We start from the raw sequence: 20167 nt of genomic DNA, 5'->3' as shown, positions 1-20167 counted from the left end.
ATCAGCTTCAATTTACTTTTAAGAAATTAATAAAAATTGAAAGGCGAATGTTTAGTTTTGAAATTCAAATACAGATTTCTCAGTTTTTCCCACCTACTTAATCTCTTCTTTGGAATAAAGCCCCTACCAAAGGGATAGTTGGGAGGCTTAAGTGAGATAACCTGTGAAGTGCCTGTGAACACAGTATTTCAATAAGAGTCAGGAAAAAGAAACTCAGAGAAAAGAAACGTACTCTCTCATGAGAAACTGTACTGTGCCTATCGATGCCTGTTGGCTTTGAGAGGCCACGGAGGCAGAAAGCAAAGCTCCAGTATTATTTATTTGTAGATGGGCAGTTTGAATATCCATATCTCCAATATGAGAAATAAAACCAATCTCAAACTGATTTTTCTAACTGCTTTTTGTGTCACTAAACCTCAGCTGCAAGTAACTTCTGTCTTAGGTTCTCTTAGAACACCGATTCATTTATCAGTTCAAATAGTTTCCTGTTGGAATCTTTGGAATTCTCTACATACAGTATCATGTCATCTGCATATAATGACAGTTTTACTTCCTTTCCAATTTGGATGCCTTTTATTTCTTCCTCTTGTCTGATTGCTATGGCTAGGACTTGCAGTACTGTGTTGAATAAAAGTGCTGAGAGCACACATCCTTGTCTTGTCCCTGATCTTAAGGGAAACACTTGTTTTTGTCCAGTGAGTATAAAGCTGGCTATAGGTTTTTCATATATGGCCTGTATTACGTTGAGGTATGATAACTCTATTCCCACTTTGCAAGGTTATTTTTAATCATAAATGGGTGCTATATTTTATTGAATGCATTTTCTACAACTGTTGATATGAACATATGATTTTTATCTTTCATTTTGCTTATGTAACATATCACATTTATTGATTTGCAAATATTACAACAACCTTGCATCCCTGGGATAAATCCCACTTGATTATGATATATGATCTTATTAATATATTGTTGGATCTGGTTTGCTAATATTTTGTTGAGGATTTTAATATCTTTGTCTATCAGGCATATTGGCCTACAATTTTCTTTCTTTGTAGTGTCTTTATCTGCTTTTAGAATTAGGAGAATGCTGGCCTTTTAAAAGAGATTGGAAGTCTTCCCTTCTCTTGTATTTTCTGGAATAACTTGAGGAGGATACACGTAGTTCTTATGTGAATATATGGTAAAATTCTCCTGTGAGCCACCTGGTCTGACTTTTGTTTGTTGAAAGTGTTTTAAATACTGCTTCAATTTCATTAGTTGTAACCATGATGTCTATTCAGGTCTGATTCTTCCTGATAGTTTTGGAAGTTTGTATGTTTCTAGAAATGTAACCATTTTGCCCGGGTTGTCCAATTTGTTGGCATGTAGTTGTTCATAGCATTTTCTTATAATTCTTTGCTTTGTATTTCTGTAATATCAGTTGTTACTATTCCTCATTCATTTCTGATTTTATTTATTTGGGTCCTTTCTCTTTTATTTTATTTGATGAGTCTCGTTCATCAATCTTGTTTATCTTTCCAAAAGAACAAGCTCTTTGTTTCATTGATATATTTTTTTGTACTGTGTTTTTAGTCTCTATGTCATTTATTTCCATCCTGATCTTTATTATTTCCTTCCTTCTACCTACTCTAGGCTTTATTTGTTGTTCTTTGTTCTTTAGGTGTAGCATTAGATTGTTTGTTTGATCTTTTTCTGCTTCTTGAGGTACACCTGTGTGTTCATGTTTCCAGTTACTTTTTCATCTCTTCCTTGATCTCATTGATAATCCATTACTGTTTAATTACATGCTATTTAGCCTTCATCTGTTTGATTGTTTTTGAGTTTTTATTATTGTTGATTTCTAGTTTCATGCCATCGTGATCTGAGAAGATGCGAGATGATTTTAATCTTGAATCTGTTAAGACTTATTTTGTGTCCTAACATGCGGTCTATCTTTGAGAAGTTCTATGTGCACTTGAGAAGAATGTATATTCTACTGTTTTGAGATAAAATGTTCTATAAATAGTAATTAAATCCATTTGATCTAGCCCTGGCTGGCTGGTGTAGTTTGGTTGAAGCATCATCCTGTTCACCAAGAGGTCTGGGGTTTGATTCCCATTCAAAGAACATGCCTAGGTTATGAGTTCAACCTGGGGAAGGAGTGCGTGTGGGAAGTAGCTGATCAATGTTTCTCTCTCTCTCCTTTCCTATTCCTATACAAATCAATCAATCAGTTCTTTTTTTACAAATCCATCTGATCTATTGTGTTAAGTTCACTGTGTCCTTGTTGATTTTTTTGTCTGGAAAATCTATCCAGTGATGATAGTAGGGTGTTAAAATCCCCTACTATGACTGCAATGCTACCAATCTCTTCCATAAAGTCCACCCAGATTTTATGTATTTATGTCTCCTATATAGGGTGCATGTATGTAGAAGAGGATTATATCTTCTTGTTAGATTGATCCCTTTAATATTATGTAGTGAACTTCTTTGTCTCTTGTTACGGCCCTTGTTTTAAAGTCTATTTTGTCAAATATAAGTAGCGCCATGCTAGCTTTTTTGTTTTTTAGTTTCCATCTGCATGGAATATTTTTTCCATTCCTTCCCTTTCAGCCTGTGTGAATCTTATGTTCTGAGGTGGGTCTCTTGTAGACAGCATATATACATGGGTCATGTTTTCTTATCCATTCAGCTATCCTGTATCTTTTGATTAGAGCATTAATCCATCTACATTTAAGGTTATTATTGATATACTTATTTATTGCCATTTTTTTCTTTATACATATGTTCATTTCTCTGCCTCTCTTCTTCTTAGAGGAGTCCTTTAATCATTTCTTGCAATACTGGTGTGGTGGTAATAAAGTTCTTTAGCTGTTTTGTTGTTGTTGTTTTTGGTGGGGTTGCGGTCTGGGAAGCTATTTCACCTTCAATTTTAAATGACAGCCTTGCTGGGTAGACTAGTCTTTGTTGCAGTTCCTTTGTTTTGCATCACTTTGAATACTTCATGCCAACCCCTTCTGGCCTGAAGTGTTTCTGTTGAGAAATCAGCTGACTGCCTTATGGGAACTCTCTTAGGTAACTGTCTCTTTCGCTGCCTTTAAAACTCTGTCTTTAACCTTTGCTACTTTAATTATGATGGGTCTTGCTGTGGATTTCTTTGGGTTCATACTTGATTGGGACACTGTGCGTCCTGAACTTTATAACTTTATCTTCACCAGGTTAGGAAAGTTTCCAGTCATTACTTCTTCAAACAGGTTCTCTATCCCTTACTCACTGCCTTCTCTTCTGGTAACCCTGTGATGCAGATGTTAAGTTTGACGCTGTCCCAGAAATCCTTAGACTTGCCTCATTTCTCTTAATTCTCTCTTCTTTTTGATGCTCTACTTGGTTACTTACTGTTACTTTGTCCTCTCATTCACTGATTTGACTCTCAGCTTCACATAACCTGCCTTAAATTCTTTTCAGTGTATTCGTCATTTCAGATATTGTGTTCTTGATTTCTGACTGGTTCTTTTTTTTTATGGTTTTTATGTCCTTTTCTTTTTAAATCCTCACCCAAGAATATGTTTTTACTGAATTTTGAGAGAGGAAGTAGGCAAGAGAGAGAAATGCTGATGTGAGGAAATATCGATCAGTTGCCTCCTGTACACACCCCAACTGGGGATCAAACCTGCAATGTTTTAGTGGAGCATGACACTCCAAGGAACTGAACCACCTGCAGAAGGTGGTTTCTATGTCCTTTTTAATGCTATCTCTTTATGTTCTCGCTGAGATCATCCATTTTTCCCCTAAGATCCCTGAGCATCTTTACAACCGTTAACTTTAAACTCTGCATCTAATATTTGGGTTGCTTCTGCTTCATCTGTTTCTTTTCATTCTTTTTTCTGAGGATCTCTCTTGGGTTTTTTTTGTTGTTGTTGTTCAGGACATTTTTCTTTGCCTCCCCATTTGGTGTCTGTGTTAGGTAGATGTACTGTGTCTCCCAAATTTGTTTTGATAGTTTTATGCTGAAGATGTCTTTTTGGGCTCAGAGGCACAGTCTTCCAGATCACCTGAGCTCCATGCTGCAGGAGTATTTCTTGTGGCTTATGTGTACCCCTGTTGTAGTTGAATCTTGAATGCTGTTGGCACTTTTGTGGATCGATTTAACCCTTCAGGCTGTGAGACTGTAATGTTAAATCTTGACTATCATGTGTGAGAAGCTGTACAAGGGCTGTCCCTTGAGACAGTGCTGTTCCTAGCTGGGTCTGTTGCCTGCAGGAGTCCTCCTTTGGGTGGGCCAGTTGTGTGGCTAGCTGGGTTGAGCTCTGGTGTGGTCTGAAGCCCCACCACTGGTTTTGTTGGTTTGGGTCCACTTGGGTTGACTTCAGATACATGTCATTGTCATATGTTGTGTGTAACTGGCTTTGGGCTACCTATGTGTAGCTACCACATTGTTCACTGTTTGGTCTGTGTCTCCAGGACATGGATGTTCATGTGAGGGGCCAATCTGTGTAAAAGAGTCAGCTCCTCCCTGTTCATACCTGGGAGAGGCTCTGTAAAAGGACCAAGGTGCCCTGAGGTCTGCCTTCACCTTTCATCTACTCTGCCTTCCTCTGAGGCTGCCTGGTTTTTCTACAGAGCCTCCAAAAGAGAGACTGTACGATGAGCCCAGGATAGCCAAGATTGGGCTTGTGGGACCCCTACTTTGGGATCAAGCAGTCAGGCACTCAATTAAGGGAAAGCAACCCCTGCTTCAAAGCCACCCCCCTTAGTCTCTGCCAGAGTCTCCATCTCTAGTTTGCCCTAGGCGGGCTTGCTGCAGATTCAGGGTCAGTACAGCCAGCTGTCCCCTATGTAAGAGCAAGCTCAGCCACCGTGGGCTCAGGGGGATAGATCAAAATAGTCTCCCATTGGAGATGATACCAACCCAACCCACAGGAAGACACTGAGCACTTCGTCCCAGTCCCAAAGAATAGCCTCTGAGAGTCTCACACTCTGAATGTCCCTGCTCTGAGACACTCTCCCTTCTCACCCACAGAATTGCACCCAGCACAGGTAACTGGGACTTGGCAAGGCCGACTGAAACAATCTTGCACTGCGGTGGTACCTGTAAGTCTGTAGGAGAAGATGGGCACTTCTTTTCCTTCACAGGGTATTGCGGACAGAACTTGCAGGAGAGCTTGGATTTGCATCCCCACAGTATAGCCACACAGCACAGCACTTGCCCATCTGGCCGGCAGACCAAAGCCTCCTTGGGGTCACACTCTGAAAATCTTAGCTCTGGGCAGCTGGTTGCAGCAGAGCAGGACCAAAGTCTCAGCCCCACACATGGGCTCCAAACCCAGCAGGGTGGGCTGAAAGTGCCAGCCTTGCACAGCTCCTCTGTACCATTGGCGCAGCCTAAATCTTTTCTTAATCGTTTTTGTGACACTGCCATAGCTGGTAATATATTATTTTTGTGGTGACTGTAAAGCTTTGCTCAGAGGTATCCTTGATAAATTTTAAATGCAGAAAAAATAAAGTTATTTAAAACTTTACATAAAAAAATATTGTTTTCTACTTTAATACTAAAATACCAGGAAAAAAATTCAATTTGCTTACCTCAGTAATTGGCTGCCCCTGATGTGTCAAATCCAGTTCTTGAGGGCGTGTTACTTTGTCAATATCCAAAGAGTCCATGCTGGAAGCTGCAGAAGTGACGCTAGAGCGAGAGGAGTTACTAATCGAGCGTACTTCAGCATCACTCACTGTGCCTGCCGATGCCGTTCTTCTGTGCTGATTAGTTACTAAGGGCTTAGCATCTTCTAGTACAGACTGCTGAGCAGCCTCATCCATGCTCAAGGAGGCCTGCTCTAACTGTGCAGTAATGTCATCCAGGGAGTAGTTGGCATGTGATGGTTTTGTTATCCTATTAGTTGATGAAGACAGTCCTTTCAAGGTGCCATGTTTCGATATATGTCGGCTAGGAGGTACTTTCTGAGTGGCTTTTGTTTCTGTGGTTTGACGCTTACTATTTCCTGCACTGATACTGCTGAGCTCCTGCTCTATAGAGCAAAGATCGGCCATTAGGGCATCCAGATCCACGGTTTCTCCCTGATTCAGAGCTTCTGCAATGAACAACATATATCATGTTTCCATAAAACTGAATCAGAATGTATACATTTTACTGTAAATCAGTTAATGAATTTAGGGGAAGAAACCAAAAAAGTCATCTTTATTGGACCTAAAGCCTCTCAAGTATAATATTTCTAAGTTTTGTGTTTTATATTCCAAGAGAAATTTTAGAAGCAAACACTCCATCTTTTAAGATTTAAGCAATCAGAAGAGAAAATAATACAAAACCTGTGCACCGTCCCTAGTTTTAACCGTATCCCAAATGCAATTTTTTACCAGAGGCTCTAAGTTGTTAATATGATCAGTGCCCTGGTAGAGATGTTACCTAGAGTTGAGGGCATAAAGAGAAATGTAAAGCCTAAAACAACTACAGATTGGAATATCAGTCAAATACTATAAAGTTAACTAGGTAGAGGACATTAATAAAGGCCAAATGGGCTGATTATAAAATTACTAACAAGTAACTTCACTGGACTTTTATTACTTTTTGTGAGGTTCCACCTGAGTATGTACCTTGTCAATTACTAATAACTCAACCAGAACACTATTTTAGCTATGTTCCAGTTTGTTTTTTTCTGTGATCATTTGTATCAGTAAAGAAATACACAAATAACTATAAGAACTCAGTCAAGTTATGTACATAATTTTTATATTGAGATATCTGAAACTGCAGCTGTACTGATTCTACATTATATAACTTAGTATACAATTTTACATTTTATTTCCAATTACATCTTACCATTCAAGTTGTATATGGAGAAGCGATAAGAAAAATTGGCAATGTTTGTTTCCTGGCGAAGAGGAGATCTTTTTACTGGTTCCATCGGCTTGTCAGAATCCAAACTCTTTAAAGAAGAAAATTTTGTTAAGTCATTATATTCATGTCTCAATTATATAATAAGTTAGTTTGTTTTATGATGAAGTAAATTGTTATAGAACAGCCAATAAAACCTTTAGTTTTTCTAGGTAACAGCCTTAAGTATAATTGGTTTTCATATTATTTTGGTGAGAGTATATTTTTATTTTTTAGATAATAATCTTACTTAAGGCACTTGAGACTGTCATAGTTAAGAGTAAATATCCTTCCAAATGCATCAAATATAGCCACAATTCATTTTACATCAATTTACTATAAAATAAACTAGGTACATAAATATGAGCATGGTAAGATAAATAGGAAGAAATGATGCAGATAATTCTGTTATCTCTTTCCTCAAAAGTAGTTTGTTTTTGGTCCAGCACAGCATCACTCTTGGCATGAAGTACCCTGAAATAAGGTACAATTCTGGACTCAGAATTAGTGAGACCCAAGATCTTAATGGAGCGGCTACAATTATAATGGAATATCAGTGTTCTTTCCACGTTCTGTGAGGGCACACTGTAACTCAGCCACACTGTTTGTGCTAAGTCTAGAGCTACACTGCACTTCGCGGCAGGGCATCTAGTAAGTTATCTCACTGTGTCTTAAAATGACACTTTTTCTAAAATAAGGAAAGTAAGATGTTCACAACAGAGAAATTCAGAGTAAGGGCCATTAGTTATTTAGCTTTTATTTAAATAATTTCCAAATATTGAGATTAGTCTTTCAAAACTTGAATTCCTATCTATAATTATTAAATAGATTTCAAATAAAAAAGAATGCTAGATAGTAGAATCATGGAATTAGATTAGACTGCTATTATCTTTATTTAATTTATCTCAAGATAAAACAAATCCATTCAGCAAGTGTCCATCCAGTTTTTAAAACTATCATATGAAGGAGATTTATGACCATTTTAGTGCCTTAGTTCAAAATTTCACAAAGCAGCCAGGAAATTCTCCTTGAACCTCAAACCTAAGTCTTTTGCTGCAATTTAATAACCTTTTCTCAGTGGAAATAAAGACTAATAGGTAGATAATGCTTTCTGTAAAGTAACTTGAATATAATTGAGGGCATATTAAAAGTCAGTCTACTTACCAGTTTAAACAGATACTTATAATTATTTGCTATGTTCATGGTGCTGGGACAACAAAGGAAAGAGCAAGAAATACTCCTTGATACGAAGAAACTGGTAACTTAGTAGGGTGGTTTTTAATCTTTTGGAGGGTAGGGATTGGGGTTTCACTGAGAATTTGAAAAAAGCTATGCACCTTCCAGAAAAAGATAAAAGTACACACTCAATTTTACACAAAATTTCAGGAGATTCACAGACCACTTAAAAATTAAACCTGATTTAATATAAAAGTGAAAATCTATTAACACTGCATGTGTGATATAGGTGCACAAATGACACTTTGTAGTGAACTAAAATAATAAACAAAAACCCTGTGGTTTTAAAGCCCCTAACTAGTAAAATTTTTGAAAATTCCCAAGTGCTAAAAAGCAATTTGCTAGCAGTGAACCACATTACATGGTTTTTAAAACTCCTTCTCTCTAAAGACAGATTTGTATAATGAAAAGAACGGTCACAGCACTAGTTTAGGAGCTGACTTTTTTGGTGAGTCGCTCTTTACATATAGATGTCAGGGGATTTAAAATATGAAGAAGAAAACAAGGTACTGGACCAGCAGAAATGCCATCTGCAGTGGAGGAGCATGGAGTACTACACCTAGAGCAGCTGGAGTGATACCCACCTGTCTTTTCTCTTCTTGGCCTCCTTCCCAGGTATGACCATTGAAACCATACAGCTGAGGAAACCCCACACATGTCAGCTTACCCTCACATACATTCCTTCATGCATTATTTTCTATTTCTTCTACTTTATTTCCCCTTTCCTTTTTCTCCTCAGCATAGAATTGCATAGCCTAGTCATCATCTCTAGGCCAAAATCACCTTTTGTAAAAAATTAAGAATTAAACTGATATGGTTTCACAATTACAAATATAAGACCTTTCTCTCAATAAGCAATGTTATTTCTCCTGATTGGAGATGAAATGAATGATTCTTATGAGATCCTTGTGGAATTAAAAGCATTCTCCTCAAAATTCAGCAATAACAGATTATGGTCAGAAATGTGTGCTTTTCAAAATGATCTAAGAATTATGTAAAGAGTGTATCAGTTAATTATAGACTATTATGGAAAGAAACAAACCAGTACTTTAAGTTTATACCTTACCATCTTTTCTACTAATTAAGGAATTGCATATTTAAGCAATTTTACATAAAAGTTCTTCCCAGAGATATTAAGGAATGAAAGTAATTTTTGTTCTACTATTCTCATTGCCATAAAGTTAAAGTTGTTTTAATAAATACAACCATTTTCAGGTGTTAAACATAATGTATTAACTGGGATAGTAACAATGTACCCTTTATTCTAAAAGTGACCTGTTTTAGAGGTAAGACTGTTCTTTAAAAACAGATAAATAAGCCCCAAGATACAATAAAACCAAATGAGAAAGCTTTGCCACTGTTTTAAAATGCAGCTGGGAATGGAATTTTGTCAGTATTCTGGAATCATGTAATAGAAAATATTTGCATGTAAAGATATTATTTATGTTGTAAAATGTTTTCAAATTCAGTTGTGAAATAGGATTTGCTAAAATTTAGATTTTAAAATTTTAGGCTTTAAAACATTTTAGCCAGCAATCTCAATTTATGAAACAGATTTTAATTAATCCCTGTAGATGAACGGAACCTCTGTCACAAGTATTTTTTTTTTAGACTCCTTCAAATAACCAGAGAATATCTTGTCTTACAGCACTGTTCGTTTACTTTTTAATGCTTTGGACATTTCCCCTTACAGGGGGAAATGCAACCTCTATCCATATACTTATCAACTTCTAGCACACGGTCATAACTTAAAATTCTTGACCAGTTTTTCAAGCACATTTTCTAACCTGAGTGAGTTTGTCTAGCTCCCCCAGCCAAGCTCCAAACATTTTGTCCAGGTCTTGATCTTCTTTGTCACTATCTTCTTCGGCACCATGGTCGATCTCTTCATCTGACAGCTGCTCCATCTGAAACACATTTGTGTAGAACAGACAGTTACAGGTTAATCTTCAGAAAGTATGCAGTGTATGTTCTGATATATAATGCAACTCTGTGGAGTCAAATCTTCACAACTACAGAGTTTATATTATAAAAGAAAATTAGAAGTCATTCTGGAGTCAGGGTTGACAAGTGAGTAGAAATGAACAATTAAGGGTCAAATTTTTAGAAAACTGTGAAAAAGTGAACTGTATTAGGTTATGACCAAAATCACAAGTAGAAATAATCTAAAAATTGCAGATTACTCCCATTAATTAAAGGATATGAGAACAGTTCTCTCCACTAATTTTATAACACCCCAAATGCCACAGAGAAACAATTCCAGAAGACTTTAATGCAACAAGGTATTTTTTGTAAAAATTTGTTTAAATACAAATAAGTATTTATCTTGCAAAAACTTAGTCCAACAAGCATTTCAGAGAAAATACAAAACCAAAATTTTAATCTAATCTAGTTTGTTGAATTAGTTCCTCCTATCCTAGTCTCACTTTCTACCCCATCTATCGTTTACCTTATTTCCCCATTTGTTCCTGCAAAATCCAAGGGACTAGATTTGAAACAGAAAACTAGAATTTAGTATACAACATTTCCCACATGTAGTGACTTTTTAAGTATATAGTGCCTTGCACAAAAAGGTATTTTGCTTTTTCCCATTAATAACACAGTGTGACAGCCCTGGCTGGTGCTGCTCAGTGGGTTGAGTGCTTGGCCTGGGAACCAGAAGGTTGCCGGTTCATTTCCCAGTCAGGGTTTGGGTCGTGGGCCAGGTTCCCTGGTTGAGGGGCAAGAGGCAACTGATCGATGTTTCTGTTCCTTTGTTTCTCCCTCCCTTTCCCTTTCTAAGAAGTAAATAAAATCTCTAAAAGAATAAAATAATGTGGTATCTGACATGGAACTTGCATATTATTTTGTGAAGGGAGAAAAAGTTTACACAAAATAAAATCAATGACTGACCAGACACATAAAGTCTTTAAAGTAAAATTAATCTAATTAAAAAATATTTCAATATTAAAAGCTCAGAAAACTCTTCAGTAAAGCTGAGTTTTGTTTAAAACAACATACTCTATATATTCAAAATTCATCTGACCACAAATCTTTTTCCTTCAACTTGGAGTAATACATATAAACATAGGGACACAATGAATATCATCATTGTGCATTCTATGTTCTTGACTCACATTTCTGAAACACATATTTTGTTCTACTGGATCTAGGAAATATTTGGGATACAACCTATCAAATAGTTTTAAAATTCTTCAGAAATTAATGATATCCTTAATCTCAAATAAGAATTTGTACTATCTTACACCTCCAAAGAAGCAATCAACAAAATTACCTCTGTGATCCTTAAATGTGGTTATGTATAAAGAAGCTAATTAGCTGATGAGATGTCCTGAAGTTAAAATTTAAACCTTATTTTGCTGCATAAAAATTTGCAGAAAGGGTCAAATAATGTTGAAAAATCAATCAAAATTAGTTCTAACAATGTTAAAAATCAGACCATATCTCATTTTAATCACTGAAATAATTTTCTTAAACTTAATAACTACAAAGGAAAAAAGCTTATCAATATCTCTAACAGAAATAATTGTTCTAATTTCTTAATGTTACTACTCTAACCATGTATAAATCAGGGCATTGTACCTTGACAAATGAAAATGAATCCACTAATCTTCCAATTCATAAATGTGGCTCTTAAAGACATTTGGTTTTGAAATTCACTTGTGTTAATACTATCTCTAAGATTTTTATTCATTATTGAATAATCCACAGATCGATCTCAATTTATATCATTCCTCGTTGAATTATCTACTCATCAAACATAAAATATTAGTGCAAAGTAAAACCTCATGTGATCAGGTAACTTATTTATATAACAGATGCTCGTTTGAAAATATCTAGGAGTAGTAACACTGAGTTTTCATAATGTGGGCCAACAAGCAACCAAACTGGGAAAAGTAATGGTCAACTTCCTCTTCCTCCCCAATTTTCAAAACTAAACACAGTGGAATAACCCAGAAACTAAAATATTAGGAGGAATTCTGCTTTGGGATGATACTTATGTCTGCACTTCCCGTCTGAACACCCACTGTAACTGCCTATAAGACTCTATTTTTAAAAAAGGGAAACAACAGGAATATAATTTTACAGAGTAAACACAACACAGTTCAAAATGAATTTTAGTATTTTAAATGACCACAGAACCAAAGAGAACTACAGACTACACATGGAAGTCTGTTGTGTTTTGTGAGTTTCTTGTAATTCACACCTAATAATTATTTACATTAAAAAATCTCTTTAAATATTTTCATTAATAGTTTTGTTTACCTAGACTACTATAGACTCAAGTAGAATTATGGAATAGGGAAATTTTGAGGCAACTGTTCAACTCTTGCCATTTACATAACTTGTCAATTGCAGTATTCTTGAATTCCTATTACCACTTGAGTTACTTTTATAAAAATTAACTTCAGACATTTATTCAGAGACTTTTCCAATAAAAATTTAGGTTTTGCAACATTTAAGGATCTATACTCTAAAACAGCACTCTCCATTCCTTAGAAGCTGATATTGACCTTTATTCTCTTATCTCCACTATGGCATCATGTCTGTTTATTTCACACACTAAGTGAAGAACCCCCCAGTAAGTTTTTTTATAGTTTCTGCACTGTCTAAAGTCAGCAAATCTAGTAAGGAAATTCATTCTTTGTTATATTTTGAGGCCTGCCTCCAATTAAATCACAATACTAAACCTGAATTTCTCAACATAATGCCCTTAATGGAAATGATAGCAGCATAAAATGCAAATAACATAATACAATAGTCAGTCAGTCAACTGTCACTCCAAACAAAAGGGAGAATAAGTAAAAGAAAACAGAGCTTATAAATTAAAAAAAAAATAATGTGGATTTAAATGAATAGCTTCTAATATGATGTTTTTCCTTAATGGTATGCAAACAGGTCTGAGGAAACTATCATTATACTAGAACAAATCTTATTGTTCTGTGATTATTAGATTAGGTACTTTGGGGGAAATATTAAAGTTTTACTTAAATTCCCTGTTCCATTATACCAGTTTCCTGAAAGAATAAGTGTATCCTACATAAATGAAAAGGTTTACGCTCCCCAAGTTGCAGACATATTGAATACAGACTAAAATCCAAAGCTGCTGGCCGGTCAACAGGCCTGTGTAGTCTGGCCTTTAGGAACCTCTCTGACCTCTCTTCCTACTACTCTCCACTCCAGCCACATTGGGTGTGGACTCTGTTCTGAAGATGTCTGGCAAACATCCAACTGGAAAAAATGGGGAAGAGTTAAGTTAATGAGAAGGTTTAGTTTGTTTGAATATTATTTCAAAATCATGTTTTTTACAGAAATTCACAGTATAGTAATAATGACTTAACTAATAATTTAAACTAATTTACATTTATTTCATGAAGTAAAAGTAGAAACAATGGGGAAATACAACCATTGCTTATATGTTGGTTGGTTTCATAAATAGTGAATAATCATGCTTCATTTATTATTAGTTAAAGCTTATAATATTAGTAAGCTCTACTACACATAATGAAACCATCTATTTAGTATGCCTTAATATGAAACAATATTAGTCCCACTAAATTTTCCATGAAGTTAATTATTCGAGCATATTTTCCTTATTAACCTTCCTCTTGGAATATATTTTTGTTTACTATTCAATTTCCTTACTGTGAGATGGAATAATAATCTTTATCAAGAAGGCTGGGCTTACATTAGGGTTTAAAAGTTTGAATAAGTACACTGCAAACAAGAGTGAGATTTAAAAGCCAAGGACTAAGGCAGGACCTGGTCATATAGAATCATGAAAACTAAGCCCTACCCCCACTACAACTGGATTCTCAAACATAGAAATGGAAAGGGGCACTTTACTCAAAGGACATGGTGCCAGTATAAGAGTTACTAGAGAAGACCACTGTATATATTAGGTAGAGATATTATGGACGGGGAAACTGAAGTCCTGAGAGGAAATAAACTTACATAAATCAAATACTGAGAGAGTGACAAGAACAATATATGGTGTATAGCTGGGGAGTAAGTATAGCTAGCGTCCCTCTTTTCGTCCCCTTAATAAATCAAAAATAATTGCTTTTTGTAAAAATAAGTACCCTATACTTAAAACCATGTGAAAACTCCCAGAATACAGGAAGAGTGCCACTATAGCACATCTCTAAATCTAGCATGCTCAATGTCCCAAAGAGGCGAAAAAAGATTTGATTGTGATATTTACTATATATCTATACTATGTGCTAGACCCTGGAAGAACAGAAATGAACATGAAGCCTCTGTCCTGAAGGAATATAATCTAATAAGGAAAACAAACAATGATGAAACGCTGTGTTAGGTGCTATAACACAGATATGTTACATGAGTGTAGTTTAACTCAATTTGAGAAGAAAATAGGAAAGGTATGATGCTTCAGGCAAGATCTGAAGAATGACTATGCAAAGCAAGTAAGAGGAAGAGAGTTTTGAGCACAGGGTCCAGCATGTGCAAGGATATAAAGGTATGAGAAAGTAAGACAAATGAGAACTCTTAAGGTGCCTTACATTTCTGAAGCACTGGTTGTATGGTGGTACATGCCATCAAATGGGCTCTGACTCCTGGTGACCCTGTGAAGGAGTGAGCTGTCTCACTATAGGGTTTTTAGGTAAGAAAGATAAGATTGAGGGAAAAATGCAGCAGTGATTTACCACTGCCCTCGCAGGGTGTGGGCCCAACCCACATGTGCTTGGGTCCATGGTATCTTAAATCACCAAAAGCCTATGAAGTGTAAGCACCTCTGCAACATGTGTGGTGTAGACCTATGGAAAATGGGGCTGGAGAGAAGGTAGGGGCAAAATTATAAGCCCTACCAAAGAATTTGGCCATGATACTGCCAGCAATGATTTTCTAATTGTGGTCTGCTAATTAATGACTTGCATCAAAATTACCTGGGGTGTTTCTTTTAAAGTCAGTTTTAAATGGTCTACTCAAGATCTACTCAATACTAATTTCCAAAGACTAGGACATTTTTACCAAGTTCCCACAGGTATTTCTTATGCTCTCTAAGTCTGAAGACTGCTGTAGTGTGTTGTGTTACAGTTACTGAGAGGACCTGCCAGACAAAAGCGATGGAGTTTTGCATAACTACAATTTGGTTAAAGGCAGAAGAACCTAGAAGGAGTACTACCTAAGACCAAGGAGCAATCAGGCAGCATGAAGATTCCCTAATTAACATACTGCAATTATTCCTCCTCTATAACCATAATTCCATGCTTCTGTGAATTATTCATTTAGAAACAAGTTTTAGTTCCTTACATCCAGTTATGTTTCAGTAACTCTACCACACTCACACAAAAAGAGGTTTTTTAAACACTTCCTATGGTGTTCTAATTCCATAAATAATTCCAAAGAAAAACAGGCACTAGAGAAGAGGGGCTACGAAGACTCCCAGGTTCAAGGACTGCCTCCAACTGTGTAAGATAAAACTCTTGCAAAATAAAAGCAAGAGGAAGGAAATCTAAATCAGAAGAGGCGGGGGAGAGAGTAAGGGGGAAAAACCTCTGTTAAATTTAGTAAGGCACAAAAGAGGAAGAGAACCCATCAAAAGGAAGAGGGAGGAAGTCAGAGCTGAGAAGGAAAAGGAGAGAAATGGACACAACATAATGTAAAACAAAGTGACAGTTATAGGGAATGAAGGGCCATTAGCTGCTCATCTAAATAAGGCACTGGGGTATGTTTCTCTTTTAACCTACAACACAGGACCATTAGTTCTGCTGTGAACTAAATGGTATCATCTGTAAACTGACCAAATGGGAAATGGGAATTTAATAAACCAACTGAATTTACACGGGCTCTTTACAGACTCAGATATTACCTATGTGGTATATGTGGCAACATTTCCCTTAGGTTTTACCTTTTATTTTGCAAAATAAACTTTTTTTTAAAGACACTGCTAAATGTTTTATTTTTTTAAAGTTATCAGAGATACAAAGTCTATTCCTTTTGAATTCTTACACTATTTAGTTCAGTAAATTCTTCTCTATCCAGCAATCAATATTTATGTGAATTTTTAGTTTACTATTCATTCTTTTATGTAATTAAGTACACTACTTAAGTAGCTTAGTTTGATACATAATGTTGAATATGAGAACCTAAACTGAATTTTCCCTAAATTTAAAATATTACATCTTTGGTACATTTCTTTTATTTATAGATCTGTTCTCTGCCTACATCAGGGTTCTTTTTTTGAGGATCCTCTTGTAGTGTGTGCCTGGTCTTTAAAAAAAAAAACAAAACAAAACCCAAATCAGAAAACATCATTGTATAGCTCCTGTCATTAATTCATAAAGCAGATGAGTTAAAGAAAAAATGTCAAAATTGGCTTTTCACATATACACCACTATTCTCTCCAGGTTTGTGGCCCTCAAAAGAAAAGGCCCAAGTTCTCCTTAGGGTCTAATACTTCAAAGTATAAAACTTAGGGTTTATACTTTGCCTATAAACAGCATTACATGAATAGGAAGGATACAAAGGAAGCAAAAAATACCTTCCATGACTTCAAAGAATATTAATCCTAACTGTGGGGATATGGTAAACACAGAAGTATCTTGATTAACAAATTCTGTAAGAACAAAGTTCCTTCCTTTTGTAGGCCTGCACATGAAGCAAATTTAAAGGAAGCCATGATCTCCTAAGGATTGAAAGGGACTAAGAAAGAGGCAATGTACTGTGTTATTCAAAGGCTTCGCAGTAGCAAGCACAGTAAATTTGGCTATAAGGGAATTTACATGAACTAAGTTTCTTTTTTCTTTTCTTTCTTTCTCTCTCTCTCTTTTTCTTTCTTCTCTCTCTCTTTCTTTCTTTCTCTTTTCTTTTTCTCTCTCTTTTACCTATCAACAAACACTTAAAAATGTTTTTATTATATTTTTTTCCATTACCATTTAGTCCCCTTACACCCGCTCACCACTGCAGTCACCATACTGGTGTCCATGTCCACAAGTCCTTTTTCCTTTTTACTCAGTCACTCTACCCTCTAACCTCTCCCACCCCTTAGCCGTCATGGTGCTCTTGTAAAATTTCCACATGGAACTGTACCCCCCTAATATAAGGCTCCTTACCCAGAGGACATAGAAGGTAATTCATACCCTTATGCCTTCTCCTGTATGTCTCTGTTTTTGACAACCCAGAACATAACTAACATATCCTCATGAACATTAACTGCTAAGTAACTAAAGATCAAATAAGGATGCATAAAAACAACTGTTTTAACAGCTGAAAGAGATTATGATGCCTAGGAGCTATAAATCAAATTAAAGGTAATTCTGTTAATATAATGTTTTATTTATTGAGTACTTAAATGCACCCCCTAGTAAAGGAACTCCTTTTACAGAATGATGAATCATATTCATTCCTTTATTTACACTTGATTTCTATAACACTGGAATAGAAATACTTAATCTACTAAACCTCAAACAAGAACTCCTCAAAGTGCAAAAAAAAAAAAGAAAGCTAATCTTAGTTCAATGCTCTAAAGAAACTCTTAACACTCCTATAAATAAGGTCTAATAATCCATGTTATTATTAGTAATTACACAGTATATCATAAACCATAATCTGAAATCACTGAGCAACTAAAAAATAAACAAAAATAACTGTAAAACTTCTTTGTTTTTATTCTAGCCTTCCAAGTTCATTTCAAAAACTATGAGAGTAAATTTTTTTTAAGCCATGCAGTGTGTGGTGGTTTGTTACAGCAGTTCTAGGAAACTAATATGGTCACTGTATCTGTAGAAATGGAGCTTCCACTACTGCTTCCAGAGATGCTCATCTTGGTCATTCTGCTCTACACTTGGGACCTTTCCTGATGAACTTACCTAAGTATGCAGTTAACATCTTTGAAAACAGTGGATATTGTACATGCTCTGACTTTATTATCTTGGGTAGGAGAAACTGTCTTGAAATTCTTGAAAGCCTCATTAGGCAGACAAGTGACTACTGCTTTTCTTCACTTTTGCCCTATTCCCCTACAAGATGGCCAAATGCACAGCAGGAAATCTAGCCCCTCGTGCAGCTCATGTTTTGGGGAGGGTGGGGGCAGTGTGCCATACAAGCTATCTAAATTAAATTTTTGATCATTAGTATGAACTCAAGGTTTCAAACAGAGGTAAAGGAAAGAGTATAAATAAAGATAGATGTGTGTGTGTGTGTGTTTGTAGGTTATGACTACTGAAAGGACCTCATAGCCATGACACCTGCTTTCTGATTACATATTCTACCCAAACAGTAACAATGATCATCAGAGTAATAGTTTCAGGGCTGGGATAGGTGGGAAAAAAAGATAAAACCCTACAACATCTTCTTGCGCCAGAAAGTGCTCATTAAAGACCGTCATAAGGACATAGGAGCCAAGCTTGAAGGGGGTCCCTAATCTGGGACAATTTAAGGATCAAAATAACTTAACATATAAACAAACTCTAACCCACTGACTAAAATAAGAGCCCATTAATTCATATTGATATAAATAAATACATGAGGAAGAAAGCTCTTCCTTACAGTATAATGTCAACAAATTAATACAGAAGAAATGACGGATGATCACCCTTTTGCAACCATTGTAGTAACAACTGGTTCAGGTAAGAATCATCAATAGATGCTACAATTAGTGAGTGAAAATTTTATGAGACTATGTATTTTTAAAATATCTCCCCACAGAGTAATGAGGGACACTGCCTTAACCACTTGATCAAAGTTAAAATCATCAATATTGGGACTTATGCTCTGTGTAATGATACGCTGAGAAGACATTACCATTTTGTGGCATTCCTCACACAAAAAAATACACAACCTGAATCAAATCACAGGAAACATTTTGTAAAATAATTGGCCTATAAAATTAAAAAATGTAAAGGTCAGGAATACACCCTGCCCAAAGGCAGGCTGAAGATACGTTCTAGATTAAAGGGCACCTAAGAGACATGACAAATAAATGCAATGGTTGATCCTAACCCAGAGAAAATATGTAAGTATATAAAGGACCATATTGGAAGAACTGACGAAAGTTGAGTATGGACTGTGGATTAGATCACAATATTATATCAATATTACACTTTCTGATTTTGATAATAGTACTGCAGGTATGTAACAGAACTTCTTTGCTCTAAGGAAACAAATATTAAAGAACTTAGCCATAAAGGGCACAATGCCTACAACTATTTTCAAATGGCTCAGAAAAAAAGATGTGTATACATGGATGAGGGAGAAACCACAAAATTCATGGAATTTATTTATTAAAAACTGTATATTATTCTTACATGTTTGAACTTCAGTCACCTTCAAAGTACTCGCCATTTGATGTAATATACCTATCAAGACATTTTTTTCCATTGCTCAAAACAGTTTTTGAACTTGTTGATTTTGATGCCTTTTAGTGCTTTCCCACATCAGCAAAACATTTCCCTTTGAGGACTTATTTATTTATTTATTATTTTTTACCCAGGGAAACAAACGAACAAACAAAAAGTCACTTGGGGTGAGATTGGTGAACAGGGATGGTAGGGCACAGTGGTCATGCTGTTTTGGTCAAAAATTGCTGAACATTCAAGCGTGCTGTGAGCAGGTGCACTCATAAATCACCCATCACAAAATGGGCAAACACACTGAAAGAGCCTTAAAAAAAATCCACTGAAGCCGAACACAGCCTCTCACAACAGTGCCAGCTAGTGCATTGACACAGATGGGTTCCTAGAACACTGATCTATCAGGCGCCTGCTGTCCAGAAGATAATTCCAGTTTTTTTGCAGTCCCTCTCATATGTTAGTATATGCATATATGTAGACAGGGAGAAAGGAATGATATTTAGGCAAGATATAAACAACAGGTGACTCTGGGTAAAGGGAATATGGGAGTTCATTGTACACCTCTTACAACTTTTCGGTAACTTGAAATTATAACAAAATAAATTAAGGAAAAGAGAAAGAAAGGAATAAAGGGGAGATTAAAAAAAAACAGTCTCTGCCTTCAGGAAGTTGTCCTTCAGTTAGAGACACAGAGTATGACAACTAACAGATCCTTTAAAATTCAGAAATAAACTTAAGGAAAAAA

General features: G+C 35.9%; 1 protein-coding gene across 9 annotated transcripts in view; it reads right to left on the bottom strand.

Annotated features, from left to right (window-relative positions):
- RAPH1 (Ras association (RalGDS/AF-6) and pleckstrin homology domains 1) overlaps positions 1 to 20167 on the bottom strand; it is an 80464-nt gene that overhangs the window by 45095 nt on the left and 15202 nt on the right. For 8 of the 9 annotated variants that reach the window (XM_037165893.2, XM_037165890.2, XM_053657658.1 and 5 more), the window contains exons 2-4: positions 9895 to 10014; positions 6818 to 6923; positions 5566 to 6071 (exon numbers count right to left, since the gene is read on the bottom strand). In XM_037165893.2, the coding sequence (XP_037021788.2) occupies positions 5566 to 6071; positions 6818 to 6923; positions 9895 to 10014 (732 nt within the window). Of the gene's footprint in view, positions 1 to 5565; positions 6072 to 6817; positions 6924 to 9894; positions 10015 to 14631; positions 16173 to 20167 lie in introns of those variants that run through there. The other variant, XM_037165895.2, reaches the window with a different exon arrangement.

Source organism: Artibeus jamaicensis, unplaced genomic scaffold, assembly GCF_021234435.1.
Source record: "Artibeus jamaicensis isolate MK-2021 breed Jamaican fruit bat unplaced genomic scaffold, CSHL_Jam_final contig_1015, whole genome shotgun sequence".
Taxonomy (NCBI): domain Eukaryota; kingdom Metazoa; phylum Chordata; class Mammalia; order Chiroptera; family Phyllostomidae; genus Artibeus; species Artibeus jamaicensis.
The sequence above is the reverse complement of the archived record's forward strand: the minus strand, read 5'-3'. Positions and strand labels throughout refer to the sequence as shown.